The 19,991-nt window shown below is 37.7% G+C and overlaps 1 protein-coding gene across 2 annotated transcripts; it reads right to left on the reverse strand.

The window, feature by feature from the left end:
• Positions 1 to 288: 288 nt before the first annotated feature.
• On the reverse strand, positions 289 to 6,116 carry gal (galanin/GMAP prepropeptide). Of its 2 annotated transcripts, XM_005750564.1 has the most exons (7): positions 6,049 to 6,116; positions 5,883 to 5,963; positions 5,166 to 5,220; positions 4,686 to 4,757; positions 2,755 to 2,850; positions 1,644 to 1,715; positions 289 to 690 (listed from the first exon to the last, which is right to left on the reverse strand). In XM_005750564.1, exons 2-7 carry the CDS (start codon positions 5,961 to 5,963, stop codon positions 629 to 631), a joined length of 438 nt encoding a protein of 145 aa, XP_005750621.1. In that variant the 5' UTR covers positions 6,049 to 6,116; the 3' UTR covers positions 289 to 628. The 2 variants fall into 2 exon arrangements, with proteins under 2 accessions (XP_005750621.1, XP_005750622.1); XM_005750565.1 differs by lacking the exon at positions 4,686 to 4,757.
• Positions 6,117 to 19,991: the final 13,875 nt, after the last annotated feature.

A 19,991-nucleotide genomic window follows, 5' to 3' on the forward strand; every position in this document is an offset into this window, starting at 1 on the left:
TTGCGCACTATTTGACCTTCAATTTTCAAGTCAAAGGCTGAGCATAGAGAGTCGTCATGAGACTAAGAAATCTCCTGTGGCGTCAGTAATTCTCAGGAAGGCCCCAGTGTCACCACTTAACACCGTGCAGACACTACATAGGTAAAACTCTGAATTTAGATTTTTTAACATACATCAAAGAGGTGTAGGCATGTTTGTTACAAACTAATTGTAGCTAAAATGTAAGTGATAAACAGTGTAATTGACTGTTAGAAGGAAATAAATTCAAATTATTCAGTGAGTCTAGTGCCATTTATTTTATTTCACTCCATTCTCTGAAAACACATAATAGTATATTCTGGTGATAATATAGAGTTGTTTTATACAAAAGTACCAATTCTGTAGATCCACCTATAGTCAGCACACAACTACTGGCTTTAAGAGGATATAAAATTTTGTTTACACAAGAGGAGAAAGATCTGATATTGAGGGTCAGTCAGTCAGTCAGATGGTACCAGAACAAATCTACCAACCTACCAGTGTGCTAGGAGCTACACAATTGTAACATTTAGGAGCTACAATACATTTATGGCAGTTGGAGTCCAGAGAAGAGTTGAAACACAACAATTATAACAGAGAAGCAAAAGCCTTAGGGATTGGCCAGTTCATCTGATGTGACAGAAGGAGGCAGGCTGTCCAAGGCTCCCATCTCTGTAATGTTGCACAAACAGAACAGACAGAACATCAATACTGAGACATAATAGGCAGAAAGTTGTTTTTCATTTTATCATACCTCTGTTTGTTTGCACTCAGCAGACACTCTATTAGATTCACCTTGCTAACTGCCTTAATTCTTTGTGGCATTGAATCATCAAGGTATTATCCTGAGATTTTGGACATGACAAGAAAATTTTGACATGATTTTATCACATGAGGGATCTGGTGACTGTGGAGGCATTTGAGTTCAGTGAACTCATTGTCATGTTCAAGAAATCAGTTTGAGGTGAGTTTGTGAGATGGCACGCTATCCTGTTAGAGGATCAGTACACTGTTGGTAACATAGGGATGGACATGGTCATTAACAATATGATCAGTTGGTACCATTCTGCCAAGACATACAGCCTGAACCTTCAGCACAAGGCTGGATGGATTCACATTTTCATGTTGTAGATGCAGAATTCAACAGGCCAACTTGTGCATCACTGAGTTCCTGCAATGCAACTGGCTGATTAGAAATACTGCACTAGCAGTCAGTTGAACAGTCTCTGACATGGTAATAATACTATCAGTATACATGGCTATACAGGATCCCTGCCAGGTTTGATCTGATGATAAACTTGTATGTTTTATTGTATGATTAGATTAAACAATTTTCAATATTATCACACCTCTAGATGTCATAAAGTCAAATATGCAACATTACATTTTCACATTTAGTTTTGTGCATGGGGTAATTTGTGTGCTAATTCAATAGAAAATGAAGATTCTATCACTGAAAGAATATTTCCATGTTTAACAAATGGACCGATATATAGACCTGAAAAAGTTCGCTAATCAAACTTTGGTGTGCTTTTAAGAGTTTGTCGTTGCAGTGACTTCTGTATGCAGACCTGTATTATTTTGTTCATGAACTCCCCTCGCTTTCAAATAAGTGAGAAGCATACCTTTAAGTTTGAGGTATGACAAGAAGTCAATGACAGTGTGGATAATTTCTTCATCTGCTATTCTCAGGGCGCCTGTGGAGGTACAGCAAGAATGACAGGTTGAAATGGCAGGAGCTCTGATATACACAGATCATACAGAGAAATGAAATTCTCTCAGATACTAAGGTTTACAATACAAGTAGGAGTATTAGATTTAAACAAAGCATCAGTTGTGAACTCATGAACAAAGGTTAATGGGAATGAAACATGAAGGCTACTGAATTCCATACAAAGTAGATGTGTCTATGCTTTCTTTAAAAAAAAACAAAAACGTAAAAATGTAAAACATTTCACCTTCCAATGATCCTAGTTTGACTAGCCCTCACACTCTGTGATTATTGCTTTCAGCCTTAGTCCCTTGCAGTGGAAATGTTTCGCTGCTGAAAACCAGTGAAGATTTCTACAACAGTAATTTAAAGGCTTGATGAATGGAAAATCTTTATGACACTTTATGACGCGGTGAAAGGAGAGAGATCGCTTTAATTTTGGTATGCTTTAAAAGATGTCTTTTTTTTTTTAGATTAAATGGTACAAGCACTGCTTGTCTTATTTTTGCTGTTATTTGTTTTTGTTAGATTTCTTTATTCAGCGTTTTAGATAAATGATCATAAAGCACATAAAACATTTCCAGAGTTTCCAAAATATAAACTAGCATTTTTTTGTAAAAGACACAAAATATTAAATAATACATCAATAAATAATCTGGGGTATTATTTTGTTTAGGAACTTGAGGCTTTATTGCACTGTTTTCCTTTAAAATATATGTGGCTCCTCTTCTTTTGGGCTATTTAAAGGACTTAAATGACTACAAGTTCCTATTTTCTTCAAGGCATTTTAGGTCTCCCCTCTACCATCTCCTTCCTCAGTGTTCCTTATACATTAAAGGTGGCTAATCAACATGACAGCTATACATAAAACAGTAATAAAAGCAAAACATTCAGTATATCAAATTAAATTAACCAAGAAGATACATCATAAAATACCTTTTGATTATTGTTAAATAACACTTGAAATAAAATATCTTCTTTAAGAGGAAGAAAGATTGTCGTGTTTCTTTGTGAGACATACAGACCTGTTCTGAAGTCCTCCTCCTGGCCTATGTCCCTCTTCCCAGCCAGACCCGGCTTGTCTCCTAGTCTCGTGTGTCCATGTAGTCCATCTAGTCCATCTGGATAATGAGGAGTGATCGCAGTTGATGCGCTCATACAAACATCAGATGGCCCAACTAAGCATTTAATTAGTTCATTCCCATTATCAGCTCAGTTCACTAGAAATTCAGCAATTTTAACATTTTGGTAAATGTGATTTATGTGTAATTTTCATGTACTTACAATAATAATAATCCTTTTCAGCTGCTTAATTTTTTAATATACTGGCTGTGACATTTAATTTTCTGTTTGATTAAGGTGAAAATGACAATTGACAAAGTAAAAATAATATGGAGTAAATGGTTAAAGTTTTGTGTATGTAACAGAAAATACGTACAAATATCCCACTGGTTTAGAGGCATCATACAACAGACACACACACATACACAGTGCACACCGCTACCTGATTCCTGTAAGAAGTTCTAAAGGACATTGTTCACACGTCACACAGTTTCAGCATGATATTTGGTTTGTAATTGTTTGGTTCACTTTCCAAACTCGTACAGACCACCTGCAGGGCTTGGCTCATGGAATTGCAGTAAGTAGAGGTTTGATGGAAGGAATAGAAAAAGCACACTTGTTGAACGGCAGTTTTAACAGACAAGTAAATGCACTGAAACAATAGTGATGATGAAAATCAACATAAAATAACAGGCAAGCAGAGGGTTTTACTTAGCCATGGTAGTGTGCTGTAGACTGTCGGTGTGTCTCCACATTTACATTTTAATTTGTTTTTTATGTGCCTAAAGAGCAGGTTGAGGTAGCATGTGCAGAGTTCAGTGGCCTCCGGTTAAAATTGTAAATTAAAAATATTTGCATTTCCTTTTTTTAATTTGCTTTAATTACTAATCATACTCTTCCCAATTCCAATAATAACGGTAACTGTACTATTGTACTACATAGTATTCTTAAGCTAGACCAATAATTAAAAATGTTATTGTGATATTTTGAAATTAAAGAACAGACAGCAACCTGACTGAGATTTGTAGTTTAACATGTGAAGCTCACATGAGTTGAATTTATTATATCGGCTCATATTTGTATTTGAAGAATGGAAAACATGTACAGTATCAGGCCAGTTTGTCTCACTTTGCAACATTACTCACCAGCTACGTGTTGTTATAGTGAGCCCACATACTTCAGTGCTGTCATTTACTCTGAGTGATTTTTACATGTGACAATTGTTTGACTCTAATTGGGGGCTTCGTCATTAGCTAAAGTAGTCCTTGAACTAATACCCCCTGTTCTCTTTGTGTGCTTTTAAAAGTCTAGCTAAAGTTTTACATGTGAGACCCTGGCATGAAAAAATAAGGTATTTTAATGATGTTTGCCATCCAGGGTAAAAAGGTCCTATTGGATCTACCTTGTGTTTTGATCTTTACATACAATCTTTTATCAGCAAATTGTTAATAAAATAAATTGGTAGCATGACTTGAAAATATTTTTGATAATATTAAAAAATGTAAAACTTCTAAATTAAGTTACTGGGCTATCAGCTCTTTGTCAGCTGTACTGCTATTTCGGATATCACAGTGAAAACTCTGTGTTAGTCAGTGCTACATCTTCTCTGCAGTGAACGTGACGATAGTCTTCTAAACGATCGTATTTTCTTCCCATTCTGTCAACACGATGCATCTGGAGTGTAATCCTCCAAAGTCTCAAAAATGCTGTATGCTAAACCTTCCTTAACTCATTCTTGAGGTCATCAATGCGTTACTTGGCTCAAAGCACAGACAGAATTGCAACATTTGTATACATAAGCAAAGAAACAAAAGCAGCTAAAAGGTGTGATGTTTAAACAAAGCAATTCCTGGTGACCCCAAGGCCCTGCAGCAGCTGTATGTTTCTATCTTACATTGAGTGACCAGCTCGTCTCTGCCTCTGGCACTGGGAGAATCCTTTATCTGAATTAGGTGATCAATACGACCTGAAACACAGGATGAGGCAGGAGCAACCTTTACCTGGGCTTCACACGCACACACACGCACACAACAAAACACACACACACACACACACACACACACACACACACACATGCACACAAAGGGACAACATTCTTCAGGGTTCCTGCCCTGGAATGACTCAAACTCCAGCTGGTAAGAATATATACCTTGACACACAAAACTGGATACCCAACAGTCACTCATGATAATCTTTAAATAACACTAAATTAGCATTGGGCCATTTCACCACATACTATTAATGAGGCTTTTGTAAACAACGTTACTGGAACAACCACAAAACAATATGCGCTGGTGTGTGCATGTAAGCTTCTGTGTGTGTGTGCGTGCATGTGTGTGTGTGTGTGTGTGTGTGTGTGTGTGTGTACACTTACGGGGCCCTAACAAGTAGCCAGCGCTGTTCATAGTCCAGCCTCGCTTTTCTTTTGCCTGCAAGATGTAAAGATGGATACAATAAGCAGCTAAAGGACAAGGAGACAGTTTTAATGAGTTTTTGATGTGTAAATCTAAGAACATTTTTCTTAAATGTAAAACATCCTTATTGTCATGGTCTGTAGGCTTGTCATATGCCTGCAGGGAGTTTGTGTATTTTACTTTCCTAGTAAATTTCTGAATATGTTTTTTTCCCCCTTAGTTTTCTTACATGTGGATTCTTAATGTGGGTTTATTTAGGGTCTCTTGGAAATCATGGAATCATGGGTTGGTTCCTTGAATTGAATTTAACCTCACCTGCATCTTTGTGTTACATGTTGTAGCGTCTGCTATTGGGAAGTTTGAGCTCTTGGATTTGGTCATGGTCTGTATGGTTTCATTGTGAATCTGTGATTTTAGCTTGTTTTGTCTTCATTCACTTGAAGATTTGAACTTTTTACTACTAATATACTCACATATACACATTTTATTTTTGTGATTGGCTGCTTAAAAATTTTGTTGTAAACTAAAATAGATTACTTTATAATGATATTTGATATCATTTTGACATTTCTATTAGTCTCTGTTGTCTTTATGTCTTTATTGGTACATTGATTCTTGGCACCTAAATTTAAGTGGGAGGTTAACATTAAGGTTGTACTGAATTTTGAACTGCTTACCGCAACAACTAGCCCGATGGTCTCGGAAAGAGTTGCACAAAAGATGAGCGACATGCAAAATATCCCAAAGCCCCTCTGCATCTGAGAAAGAAAAAAACACAATATTAACATGACAACAAAACTATTTGAAAGCATGCCTTTAAAGGCTACAAAAACTGTAACTTACCTTTGATGTGACTTCCTTCAGTCTGGTTCACGTTGCAGTCAGCAGCAGAAGTTGCCTGGCGTGTGGAGCACTGGATGAAAAGCGGACTCCAGCCACCTTTTATTGTGATTTCAGCCCGACCCTCCTGCTCTCTTTTCACGTCAGCAGCCCCTCCTGCACACAGCATGGGCAGGTCACGAACAGAACGCATTATGAAATTCAATAATATCACATAATGCTATCATCAGATTTTCTTTGTTGCCCTCAGAGACTAGGCATTGAATTGCTGTATTTTTCTGTCCTAATCTGATATGCGGCTGTGACTGCTTATTGCACGAGCTTCATGTACAGGCGGTCAATAAAAAAATCTACTTGCCAGTTTTTCAGGATTTGTTGTCATTTTTTTTAATTTCATGAAAAAATTCATCTTTGTTGCTCTCACTGCTTTTAGGTCTGATTTTATGAAGCACTTAATTTTGACAAATTATATTTTAACAGAGCAGTAGTGCCGATTTATTAAAGGTATAAAAATAATAACAACCTGCAACGGCGTTTACAGTCATGCCATTTACAGTCCAAAGTAAAGTCACAACCCAAAGGATTTACAAAGAGTGTAGTGAGCAGAAGTGTACGAGTAGATCACTTCTAAGGATGTTTCAGCCTTAGTGTGTCACAGTTATAATTTACATTTACCTCGGAGTCATTGAAAGTCATGTCCCTTGCAAATAAGAATCTTTGTTTGCACTGTTGTTAAGTTATCCTGTAACAACAGTGTTCTGCAAAGCTCACCATATGTTGTCCATGCTCTGAAACCCGTGTAGATGTCATTTTTCTTTTATTATAATTTTATTTTGTAAAGCTGTTATAAAGAGTCTCCATCAAATCAATAAAGGAATATAACGTAAGGAAGAAGAAAGAAGATCAATAACACTGAAAATCTTTTTACACAATAATTCTTCATTTGGCTGCATCAGGGTTTGATTTAAGCACAGGTTCAGTTTTTCTTTATAGATCAGGGTAGCAGTTTATACGCCCTGCAGCAGATACAGGAGCCATCCTTGCCTCTCTCTTTCTTTTTAAATGACCTTGCAAATGACGAAATGTCCATATTAAAGAACAGAAACAGACAAAAAGTTTACATGAAAAAATATTTCATGTAAACTGATAATAACTTGATATGAAATTGACTCACTAAATTCGCCATGTCAGGTTAGTTCAAAACATTATTATGCTTTTAAAACTTATTTTGCAGATTTTTTTTTAATAGTAATTTTTAATTAAATAGTTGATTAATTGCCTTTTGTTTGTTTTTTGCTGTTCACTAATGCAAAGGTGAAAGTGTACTTAGAGTATAGGAGTTTTTGTAAAGGTTTGTGACTTGAAGGTTTTCTCAGCTTTTTCCTGTCTAACATCTAACTGGAAATCCTTTCCAGATGTGGGTAAGAATACACTCGATTTTTAAAAAACAAGCTTAAACCATTCATCTCCTATATCCCGTTGGAACTCTTTGCATCCCACTGTTCTGAATTCATATATAAATGTGTCCTGTTTGTATTGTGCAGCAACACGTTGACAAGAAACTTCTTTTGTTAAACAGGGTAATATTTCTTTTTTAAGAAAATGCCCCGTTCATTCTCCTTATTCTCCTGGCCTTGGTCAGCAGTTAGAATAATTAAATATCAAATAATTAAATAGCTCAGCTGCTGGTAAAATCTCTGTGTATTAAATTAAATTCATAATGATGTCTGCATCAATCGATATTACTCATGTCATGGACATTTTTCATATTCTTAGTGTCAATTAATACAAAATATCCTACATGATCCAGTGTGATATAGTTCTGCTCAGTTACAGCCAAAATATTCTTCAGTAAGCCGCTGTGCTATTTTGCTCATTGGACCTGTGTAAGGCTCCACTGAAGCGCTGCAATTAGACTCATTTTTAAAGCATTCAATTTGTTTGCTTTGCAGAGATGTGCCTTGGGAAGAAAATAAACGGATGGGATTAAAATATATTTTGTTTTGTTTTTAATTAGTATCAGAGTAAGAATTCCTTCCAGCGTGGAGTCTAAGCATCATCTCCACTGGGCCCCACTTGAAAAGAAACATTGTTTCAATTTCACAGTTTTAGTCTTTAATGTGTGCTAATCATTCTGGCTTTCATTGCTGTTTAAGGAAGACGAACCTGATCTTCTATCTCATTATACTACAAATAAGAAGGTACATATTAAATAACATCAAATTCTCTTACAGTTATGTGGAAGACAATCTAGGTATCTAGGCAATTGAGACAGTAGATATGCAGGGCTGTACACTGCCAAAACATGAAAAAAATCCAGTATTACTATTTTGTAAGCACTGATCAAGACATAGACACACAGCATCTGGAGTGTGCTTTGGTGCATTGGTAGCTGAGATGTAGATCCTTTGTGTTGCAGGGTGAGGCCTTGGTCTTGTGCCACATCCTGTGGGTGCTTGTTCTGATTAATATCTGGGAAGTTTGGGGCAGGATTAATGCCTTGAACTTGGAAAAAACTTCTTGAAGTTAAACTTTTATTTGTTTGAGATGTTTCAGTGATTAATACCATCTGTATATGAATGTTTACTATACCTCTTGGCTAGCTTGGGAACACTCTGGTATTCCCCTACAAAAGCTGGGAAGAGTGCCTGAGGAGAGAATGAAAGCAGTAGGGATCTCACACACTATTACACATCAAACTTTGGATGGGACCTTCCTGGAATTGAGACAGGTTGCACCTTTTAAGGTCAATAGTATCAGGCAAAATCATCAGTATTACCAGAATCGGGGCACCTGGTGATTATGATGGAGCAGAAACACAGTGGGACATGATCAAAGGAGAAATGGAAGGGAATCTAACATGTCAAATCAAAAGGGAAGCAACACTGAAAGGACAGAATATAGTGAGTATGTTAAAGTGAGAGGGTGAGAAAAAGGGAAAAAAAACATGAAAAAGATGTTTTAGGATTTACATACTGGACGGCACCATTGTTTCAGTCAGGAACTAATGTGCTCTTTAACTCAAGTTCATAGATAGTCAGGTCCCTATGGAAATAAAAGCATGAAGGTCTTATTGCATCTGTTTCATTTATTATTTTAGTAAGTGAATTGTCTTTTGAGGACCTTAACATGCTCAAAAACTAATGAAATTTTGCACATACGTCAGGTCTGGTGAAAATTTATGTATTGTATTGGTTTGGCACATGCACGATTCAAAATGGCTCCCGAGCCATAATGAAGCTATAATGAAGTGTTACAGATTACACATGTGTAACATGCAAATGACAGACAAAAATATGTGTATGGCCTTATTTACCCAAACGCAACAGGAAGTCAGACATTTTGAATTGAAAATGGCTATTTTATCATTTCCATGCTTTTGCAAACTGCTCTTAGGGATTTTCTCAACACAGTCTAACTAACACAATCCCCACAGATACAGTGGGGATGAGTTAATGTGGTTATCCCAGCTGGATATTTGGATTGGCTGGGAAGGCACCTAAAGAAAGCTCCAGCTGAGCCAGGAGAGAAGGACAACTGCCGCCTCGGCGAAAACCCTTAGTGATCCCGTATGTGTCAGGAGTATCAGAACAGCTGATGCATTCTTTCCAGTTCCATAGCTCTCTTCAATAAATGTTGCAAACTGACTCCACAGCGCCACGTAAAATCTTTTAGAAAGCAGCCCCTGTATTATGTTTGATCCGAGTCTGAAATTTGGCAGCCTTCTGTAATATCTTAAGATGCACAAAAAAGTCTCTTGGACTCATATCCTAAATCCAACAGGTAATCAGGCATTTTGAATTTAATGTGTACATTTCGCAGCATTGTTAAAGCCTTAGGCTTTAAAAACAGGCACAATTCTGTCATAGAAATCAATGGACGAACACATAGTGGAAAACTTTTCTAAGGTCAGATTAACTGAAATTTGAAATTCTTTGGAGAAAAACTGCATGCCAAATCTTCTGGAATGAAGAGGAGCGGGGCCATCTGCATGACTAGGTGGCTGATTATATATAGCTGTGGCCATGGAAGTGATTGGAAAACCGGAATTAAATAATTTGAATGGGTGAGTGAATACTTTTTGTAATAGCGTGTCTTGGCTTTATTATACACTACCAGTCAAAGGTTTCTCGTTCAATGTTTTGTCTTTATTTTTACTACTTTCTACATTGTAGATACAAACAGAAGACATCAAATATGTGAAGCAAGATATATGGAATTATGTAGCAAAGAAAACATTGATAAATAACTAAATATGTTTTATATTTTAGATTCCTGAAAGTAGCCACCCCCTGCTTTGTTGACAGCACTATACAAACCCTTCCCTTTTCTCAATGAGCTTCATGATGTAGTCACCTGAAATGGTTTTCACGACACAGGTGTCTTGTCAGCGTTCATTTGTGGAATGTGTTGCCTTCTTAATGGGGTTGGGACTATCAGTTGTGTTGTGCAGAAGTCAGCTGACAGGCTTATTTAACAACTGTTAGAATTCATATTATGACAAGAACCAATCAGCAAAGTAAAGAGAAATGACAGCCCATCATTACTTGAAGAACTGAAGGTCAGTCAGTCTGGAAAATTGCTAAAACTTTGAATGTGTCCCCAAGTGCAGTCGCAAAAACCATTAAGCCAGTTTTGTACAATAAAACTGGCTCACATGTGGACCACTCCAGGAAAAGGAAGACCAAGAGTCACCCCTGCTGCTGAGGATAAATTCATCTGAGTCGCCAGCCTCAGAAATCACAAGTTAACAGCACCTCAGGTTAGAGCCCAGATAAATGCCACACCGAGTTCCAGTAGCAGACTCATCTCTACATCCACTCTTCAGAGGAGACTGCACGAATCAGCCCTTTAGGGTCAAATAGCTGCTAAGAAACCACTACTAAGGAAAAGCAACAAGCAGAAGAGATTTGTTTGGGCCAAGAAACACAAGGAATGGACATTAGACCAGTGGAAATCTGTGCTTTGGTCTGATGAGTCCAAATTTGAGATCTTTGGTTCCACCCGCCGTGTCTTTGTGCAACACAGAAAAGGTGAACAGATATTCTCTACATGCATGGTTCCCACAGTGAAGCATGGAGGAGGAGGTGTGATGGTGCTTTGCTGGTGACAATGTTGGTGGATTTATTCAAAATTGAACGCACACTGAGCCAGCGTGGCTACCGCAGAATCCTGCAGCGACATGCCATCCCAACTGTTTGCATTTAGTTGTATCATCATTTATTTTTGAACAGAACAATGACCCCAAACACTGTTTAAGGGCTATTTGACCAAGAAGGAGAGAGATGGAGTGCTGTGCCAGATGGCCTCCACAGTCACCTGACCTAAAACCAATCAAGATGGTTTGGGATGAGATGTTCCACAGAGTGAAGGCAAAAGGGCCGACAAGTGCTCAGCGTCTCAGGGAACTCCTTCAAGACTGTTGGAAAACCATTTCAAGTGATGACCTCACGAAGCTCATCGAGAGAATGCCAAGAGTGTGCAAAGCAGTAATCAAAGCTATGTGTTCATTTATAGTCAGAGGAGGGAAATAACGAAGTACAAATAATTTTCAGTTATCTGTATTTTACTTGAGTAGTTTTTTTTCTGACTACTTTTTGCTTTTACTCCCTACATTTTTGAACAAATATCTGCACTTTCTATCCTCACATTTACAAAACAGGCTTGTAATTTTTGGTTTAATGCCTTTAGGTCAAGTTATTATTTCACGTCACGTCACTACTGGCTGACCTTTCAATTTCAGATTAAAATTAATTAGTTACTCATTGAGAAAAATTGTGTAACTTTTTAAAGAATTGTTTACCATAACATTGTAATAGTTAGTAGTTGCACTTGCAAGAATTTGGAGGAAATGAGGTATCTTGACATGTCATTTAAATAAACATGGAACATTTCAAGGTCTTGACTCTGAGTCTGACTCTAAGTCTTATATTTCAAGTTTATATTAAAGCTGGTACGATGATGGTCAACAGAGAGGAGGCCTGGATGCCACATTATTGTAGAGATGGATAGACTGAGATACAGTTGGTCTTCAAGCTAGTCCTCTGAACCAACTCTTCCTGTTCTGCTTTGTCTCAATATTGTCTTACTGTTGTCAATACAGACTACTGCTGTGACGGTCTGAATTAAGTTAGTCAGTCAGTTATGAGTAGATCTCTATACTGTAAACTATTTACCTGGCTGCATTCATATTGACCTGTCGTCAAACAGGGCCTGGTGTTATATTGTGTGAGATTTTTTTCTTTTAAATATAGCTACAACGTTGTCATCCCTATTTCTTTCAATTTTGTGTCCAAGGAATTAGAAGACATGAGTCACCCATCATTTCTGGTAATTTTAAAAAAGTGGTCTTGAGCAACAGTTCTCCAGGTTTGCTGGAAGAATGACCTCCATCCACCCCCATTCGTTTTCAACTCTGTCCTTATACCTGACCATTTTCAGGGATGTATTTATTTATTTATTTTGCTTGTTGAACAACTTGTGAATGAGCACATTTCTTCAGCTTCTAGTATAACTAGTGGTACCAAGATAACCAGGTCATTGTTAACTGGAGAACATTTGTAGTATAATGCAAGTCTTTGTTGTGGTACTGTTGGTTCATGTCTGTTATTGTCAGTAGTTATGACAATAGTAGTAATACCTAATGTTTCTGTTTGTGCCACCCTTTATCTTGTTTCCATGTTTATTGCTTTGTCCTGCAACAGTGTCACCAGACTTCACATTTCAAATGTTTTGCAAGAAACATTAATTCACAGATATTCTCATGGAAAATGTAGAAAAATACAAACATGACAAATGACAAGAATACAAACAAGGAAATTGCCAAGCAAGGAGAAAAAATACATAAGGACAGCAGTGTGATTTGAAGGGTACTTTATAGGCATGTAGCAGACCCCATTATAACCAACCCAGGAAAAGGAAAGTGAGGAAAAGACATTTTATTTCTTCCCTAATTCCCAATTATAAAGTGATAAGAGCTCAGGGGTGGGGGGCAACAGTGATCCAGTTTCATCTGCTTTGATATCTGTCTATGCTGTCCTCAGCATCAAAGGAGACCCAGCAGCAGTAGCAGAAGAAAAAAGAACAGACCTCTGTTTTTTGAGAATGAACAAAGATCTTGCTGTGACAAATAAGACAAGAATGTGACTAGCTATTACGGCACCATTGACAGGTCCAGGAAAAGGTAGTTGGAGAGAGGGCCACAATAGGACAGCCTCAGCATGACACAAAGACATGAACTGCAGAGCAAGTCACTCTACACTGGTTTTCATCCTGTAATTTGGAGTCTTAAAGGGAACGAGCCTTACCACATTAAAGTGTTTCAAAGTAGTTTTCAAGGCTTATTAGTGTCATGAAATAACTTCCCTTAAACCACATCTAATATTTAGTAAAGCATTAAAATATTGTTTCACTTGGCCATCTCTCTCTCTCTCTCTCTCTCTCTCTCTACATATATGTAGAGAGAGAGAGAGAGAGAATGAAAAGCTTCAGAAACTATAGATCAGTAATGCTTTTGTCTCTGCTGGTCTAAAAATAAGGCTCTGCTGGAAGCTTTGTTACTCACCTACACATGTTATCAGCATTTAGAGAGGCTGGGACCATCCTGGGATACACAACAATACCACACTTGAACTCCAGCAGATAGCTTAAGATTTAGTTACACACAGAAACAGCAGAAACCTCCGATTGAAATTCTATTTCTGTTGGATGACGAACATCTGTCACTAAGCAGTTTTATGCTCAGCCAGATCAAGGCCAAATCAGGACAGGTGCTGAATAATTTCTTCTTTCATTCATATTGCCTCTGTTACACATGATAAGAATGCACCATATACACTCACACTCATCTCACCAGTCATTCAAATGGTACTGACCCAATACATTTAGTCATGTAGACATGGTGTGTGTGTGTGTGTGTGTGTGTGTGTGTGTGTGTGTGTGTGTGTGTGTGTGTGTGTGTGTGTGTGTGTGTACGTGACAGAGAGAGAGAGACTCTGGTCAGGCAGGAGTGGGGAAAACAATGGAGGTAGAGTGAGTCTGTGGAGAAGGAGCGAGAGCGTTAGTCTAAGGATCATTAAGCAGTTGGGCTGAAATGGATTACCATGAATTTGTACACCCTTAATATCTGCATATCTTCTACAGAGAAAATAATGCAGTTTTACAGTTTGATAAGAGGGGCACCTGAAATTCACCAATATATTTAATTTGTTTTATATACTGGGATATTTATAACTGAGCTATTTGTATATATTTTTGTTACATTTTGTAACTTTTTAATATACTGTATTATTTCATTTAGTTTATTTAGTTATTGTTCTTACTGTCTTGGAGCAACTGTGACCACATAACTTCCTCGGAGATAAATAAAGTTTTCTGATTCTGATTTCATTTTCATAAACTGTATTCGTTATCTTAGAGGGGAACAGAAATGGAAGATACTTGCAGGGGGAAGCAGACGTTGACCGGGAGGAGCTGAGGTGTGGGCAGGCAGGTGAGGGTTTGGTGAAGAGCGTCTTCCAGAGCTGTATCAGGAGTGTGAGTGGTGAACAGGAAATCCAACAGGCTGAACAGGTAGATCTTTGAAAGCTTTGCCACTAGTGATGGGATTTCCGGTTCTTTTTAGAGAACCGGCTCCTCAGGTTGTTTTGTTGCTTTAATTAATTTATTATTAACAATAATATAAAATTATGCACAAAAGGAATTACTAATGTAAAAAAAAGTGGTTTTATTTATATATGTTTATATATAAATATATGCGGTGGCCCCTAGAGACAAAACACGTACAAACTCCAAAACACATTTCTAGTTTTAACTGAACTTCCAAAACAGAGCTACCTAGATCACTTAAATTACACAATTGAAAGCATGTGTGTATTGTTTGTTATTTATACACAGGCACTAATATATATTCAAATAATCTAAAAAAAATGTTCAGTTACCTGTTACTACCACACACCAAATCCGGTCGTTGCTAATTGCTGGCTTGTGTAGCCACTAGGCAGTGTTGGTCAAGTTACTTGAAAAAAGTAATCAGTAACTAATTACTGACTACTTCCCCAAAAGAGTAATCCCGTTACTTTACTGATTACTTATTTTCAAAAGTAATTAATTACTTAGTTACTTTTTAAAAACACGATTTACAACCTGAAGAGGTGATAAAGCGATAGATCTTCAGCCCAATTCTACTTTTTCTGCATAATCCATCATACAAAATGTAATCAAATGGAAAAGTCTCTTTTTAAAACTTGTTTTATTAGTTTTAACCTTTTAACTTTATGCATCAATCAAAAATTTAATTATACGCACCATTCTCTGATTTGAATAAATTAGTTTAACATATAAACCTATTTTCTGCACATTCCAGCACATAAAATAAAATATTTTTTGTGTTTACACTCAGTCTTTCAAATAGATGCAAGTAAAACACAGCAGAAAATAAATAAAGTCAAAGACTAGCGGTCCTTTTGCTCTATTTTCACCTGTAAAGCAGGAGTGGGGTAGGCGGAGGTTTACCCTGGTGCAGGTGTGCCGCGGTCAGTTGAAGAATCCGCGAGTTTCTCTGTGAATTTCCCATTACGTCGTAGCACACTCGGTGCTTGCTCGGAAGTTTAGGGGTTTTTTCGGTGTAAAAATAAGTTTTCTTCCCACGCACAACGGACACTAATGTTTTTGTCACTTTTTATGGAATCAAACTCAAAGTAAGGTCAGTACTTCCACGTTTTAAACGCTGCACTCTCATACTTTCTCCCGCACTCGATATATGATCCACTGTTGATCTGCACACAGCTGTTGTCACTAACGGCGCACTCGCTTACGTCACTGTCATGAGACACTCTCGCAAAAAAATCATGGTTTTAGTAACGCAGTAACGCAGCGTTCCTACGGGAAAGTAACGGTAATCTAATTACCGTTTTTGCAATAGTAATCCCTTACTTTACTCGTTACTTGAGAAAAGTCATCAGATTACAGTAACGCGTTACTGCCCATCTCTGCCTCTAGGTAACAAAAGCTCAACACTGCCCCTAGCATCCTGGAGCACTTCTGTTGTCTTTTGTACATGTTTTGGAGTTTTTACGTGTTTTTATGTGTTTTTACTTGTTTTGGAGTTTGTACGTGCTTCAGGGTTCGTAGGTGATTTGAAGTTTGTATGTGCTTTGTCTGTAGGGGCCACCGTAAATATACTTTTATTTATTCACTCCACATAAAATGTAATAAATAAATCATATAATACAAAAATCAACTATTCACATTTCAACTTTTAACTATTTAAATTTTCAGCTTTTTCCTTTTACAAATTTAAAGTGAAACAACACAAAACACTGCAAACCACAACACAATTAAATATAAATTATAATATGAAAACAAAAAGAACATGCATATTCTCTGTCATATGGACCTGCATGAATAAAATTTCTGAATCCTTTATCATCTGCAACTGAAAATAGTTGTGGATGATTACTATACCTTTCTAATGTGACGTTGTCCCTGGCTCTGTTTCTCTCTCTTTCCCTCCTGCTCTGTTCCTGTGCTACCGTGAGTGTAACTACAGCCCCTCCCCCCTCTTCCTAGCGTAAAGCACAAGGCTCGCATAGTGAGTGAAGTGGAAAAAAGGTGTTAGAGAGAGAGGGTGAGAGAAGGAAAAAAACAAAAACACGGCTCGCGATAAGGAGCCGGCTCGCGTCGTTCACGTCAAAGACCCGGCTCTAAGAGCCATTTCGTTCGCGACCGACACATCACTATTTGCCACAGGAACAGGGCCAGGGCTGGACATGAAAAGAACATTAGTTACCACACCTTGTTTTTTCAAAAAGGTTAATGGATTAAAGGTAAGGCAGAATTACCCAATTGGAGACAATGTTGGGGCAATGTAATGTGCTCCTTCACCATACCAGACCCTAAATATGTATCCTGTTTGGTGGAAGAACGACCAAAGTCGACAACGGCCAAAGGGGAAAACCCCAGAGCAACCTACAAGGAAAAAAATTGCCATTGGGCCACTTGCCCTAAACTCTAACATCCTGCAGTTCAAAGCCAGTATAATATTGTTGAAGAGGGGATTTAAATGACTTTGAACCTAGGATGGCTTGTTGGTGCTGGATGGGGTGGTCAGAGTATTTTAGAAGCAGTTGATCTGCTGGGATTTTCCTACACAAGGGAGCCCATCTCTAAGATTTACAGAGAATAATCTGAAAAAGAAAATATCCAATGAGTGACCGTTCTCTGGGTGAAAAAAATCACTTGTTGATGCCAGAGGTCATAGCAGAATAGCCTGACTGCTTTGATCTGAAAGGAAAACAGTAGCATATCTGTGGTATAAACGACCCAAGGCATACAGCATTCTAGGCACATGAACATTTTATTTACATTGTTACATGTATGCTTGTGCAGTTCTAGTTGTCTCGCTCCAGTGCAGTACACATCTCTGTTGCCAGGTCCCGACATCCTAGGCATACAGGGGAGGCATGTTTAGATAATGAGAACAGCTGTGTGGGTCAGCCTCCTCTGACATCATACTCTGAACCCACCACTTGCCTGCAGCTGAGCCACCAACCACAACCTGTCACAATCACCTTACAACCAACATATGTGAAAGAGTATCTCTAAACTCACAACACACTGAGCTTTAAAGCAGATGGGCTACAGCAGAGAAGACCACACTGGGTGCAGGTAATGGTGTGGGAGTTATTTTCCTGGCACACTTTGGACTCCTTTGTACCAAATGAATGTCATTTATTACTAATACTCCTTAGTGGAGGTGCAGAAACATAACTTTAATAATTATAGTGGCACTCTACAAGCTCATTTAGGACACTGATGTCTCATACCCACATAAGATTTTTATAACATTACAGATAGGCTACACTGGATGGTGGAGACAGCTCCATGTATTTAAAAAAATATTGGTGCAATGCTCTTTTGATAGATGTCACTGTAGAGAGAGTTTAGAGGTGCATGGATGGGAAAATGGGTGTGGGAGAGTAGGGACCTCAACCTATCGCTTGATTTCTTATCCACTACTTTAAATCTGTTCAATGATATCTACACACAATTTTGGGTGCCAGACTTTGTCCCCTTTGACAACTCGTTTTTAGCAAATCCAGAATAGTCCTTTACCACCATTTGCCTTGTGACAAATAAAAGATCAGTGGAAGCAGATTTAGAGGATGTGGATTGGGAAGTGCACTCCCAACACTCAAGCACCACACAGTCTCCCAACACCCTGCTCATTGTCTCTGTGGTTATTATCCGCTTGCTTCCACAACACTTCGCCCCCTCAACCGTTCTGTCCCGAGGAGACACAATGTTAAGCAGCTTTCTTCACAGCAGCGGTTTATTCAGGACATATGAATAAACACACTAAGTCCCTTTAAAATGTACAGATTAAAAAATGTGTTTATCAGTCTTCAGAATCATAAAGGCATCAGTTGACAAGCTGTCAAATTTTGTATTTACTAAATAATGTTTCACATTAATCCAAAAGTACCCTATGTCTGACTGATATAATGTTATCACTTTAGAATTAGCAAAGACAATATTTTCCCATGTCTAAAAAGGGCTTATAATCCACAAAATGCATTTTGTAGGTTGTTTTACAGAGCAAAATAACTAGTAATGACTCGTGCCGCTCGTGACTAATTAGCAGGGAAGGCAGGATTAAAGGTGTAATACCTCTTAAGAATCAATATTTAAATACACTAGGAAACACTACAGAGATATAGAAGAACACCTAGAACACTTCTTATAGATTAATTAAAAAAATATTTCCCAGACTGATGTTTCACCAGGACATTTAAATGTTTGCTAAGTGTCTGTAAACTAAGTTAGTAACTCAGAAGACTAGAATTTGTCTTCTAAGAAAATGTCTTGGAAACATTCTGGTTTATAGTAAGAACACAGTGTATTAGACAGCAAAAAGTCTAAGAAGCAAAAAGAGAAAGGCTAGAGCAGTAATCATTGTACCTTCTTTTCACAAATAATACATAATTGCCTTTCCAGAATGTAATGTGTTTATATGGTAGGCACACAGCTCCATTTGAAGATGACCTAAATGACTAGTGATTAAGTGTAATTTGCACATATTATTAATAGCAGGAGGTGACAGAGTGATGCTAGTAATCTGCTGGGTTTTGTAGAGCTCAAATTCAATTAGCTCTGTGATCAAATATCCAAAACAAGTATAATGACTTGTTTCAATGTGATGACCATTACATGAAAGATAGCGCAATGATCAAACTTTGAAGACTGATTTTTTTGTTCTTCAAATGTGACATTGTCCTTTCTTTAAAAAAAAAAATCTAAAGCTTTGCATGTATGTAAAATCTAACTCAAAGTGATATATATTTTAAAGCCAAAAAAACACCATTATAGAGTGAATAGTTTAACAATTTCAACAAAGCAAGCAAGAATTATGCAGGAAATTTTGTAAATTTGTGCATGTGGTGTCACTTTTACGGCAAATGTAATGGGACACACAACTCAACATGTTCATCTTTTGTCTCATCAGTCAGGTTCACCATGGTTACATGTTTTCACCATTTGTGGATAATACCTCTCTCACTGTGCCAAAAAGTTGATTCTCTTCATCTGCACGCAGCATTTTCAGTGGGAAAAATGTTTCATCCTCTGAGGGAATTATTCAGTCTCAACTAACTGCAGGTTTCTTGATCATTAATATGCAAACCTGCAAACCACTGATCAAAACCACTGATCAATGGCCATGAGTACCATTCACAGAGAGTTGGGGAATGGCTGCAATCACAGCATTGTAAGATGGTGACAGATGTACCCTTAGGCTCCCTCCTTGATTCAGAGATGATCTCTCCCTTTTCATATCCCATGTCCAGGATGTGTACATCCTCAACATTGAAAGAGTTTCTACTGACCTGTTGGTGTAAATGGAATGCAAAGTCGTGACCTAATGAGTTAGCTTTTCTGTGTTGTGCCAT

This window comes from Pundamilia nyererei, unplaced genomic scaffold (genome assembly GCF_000239375.1).
Source record: "Pundamilia nyererei isolate P.nyererei 1_Seehausen unplaced genomic scaffold, PunNye1.0 scaffold00278, whole genome shotgun sequence".
NCBI classification, from domain to species: Eukaryota; Metazoa; Chordata; class Actinopteri; order Cichliformes; family Cichlidae; genus Pundamilia; species Pundamilia nyererei.

What these genes read in the sequence shown, in the direction of transcription:
- gal (XM_005750564.1), bottom strand. Translation starts at nt 5,963, where the DNA reads ATGCAGAGGGGCTTTGGGATATTTTGCATGTCGCTCATCTTTTGTGCA. An exon ending in TGGCTACTTGTTAGGGCCCC is followed by an intron (nt 4,758 to 5,165) that starts GTAAGTGTACAC and finishes CCTGTGTTTCAG; the next exon opens with GTCGTATTGATCACCTAATT. An exon ending in AGACGAGCTGGTCACTCAAT is followed by an intron (nt 2,851 to 4,685) that starts GTAAGATAGAAA and finishes CTCATTATCCAG; the next exon opens with ATGGACTAGATGGACTACAT.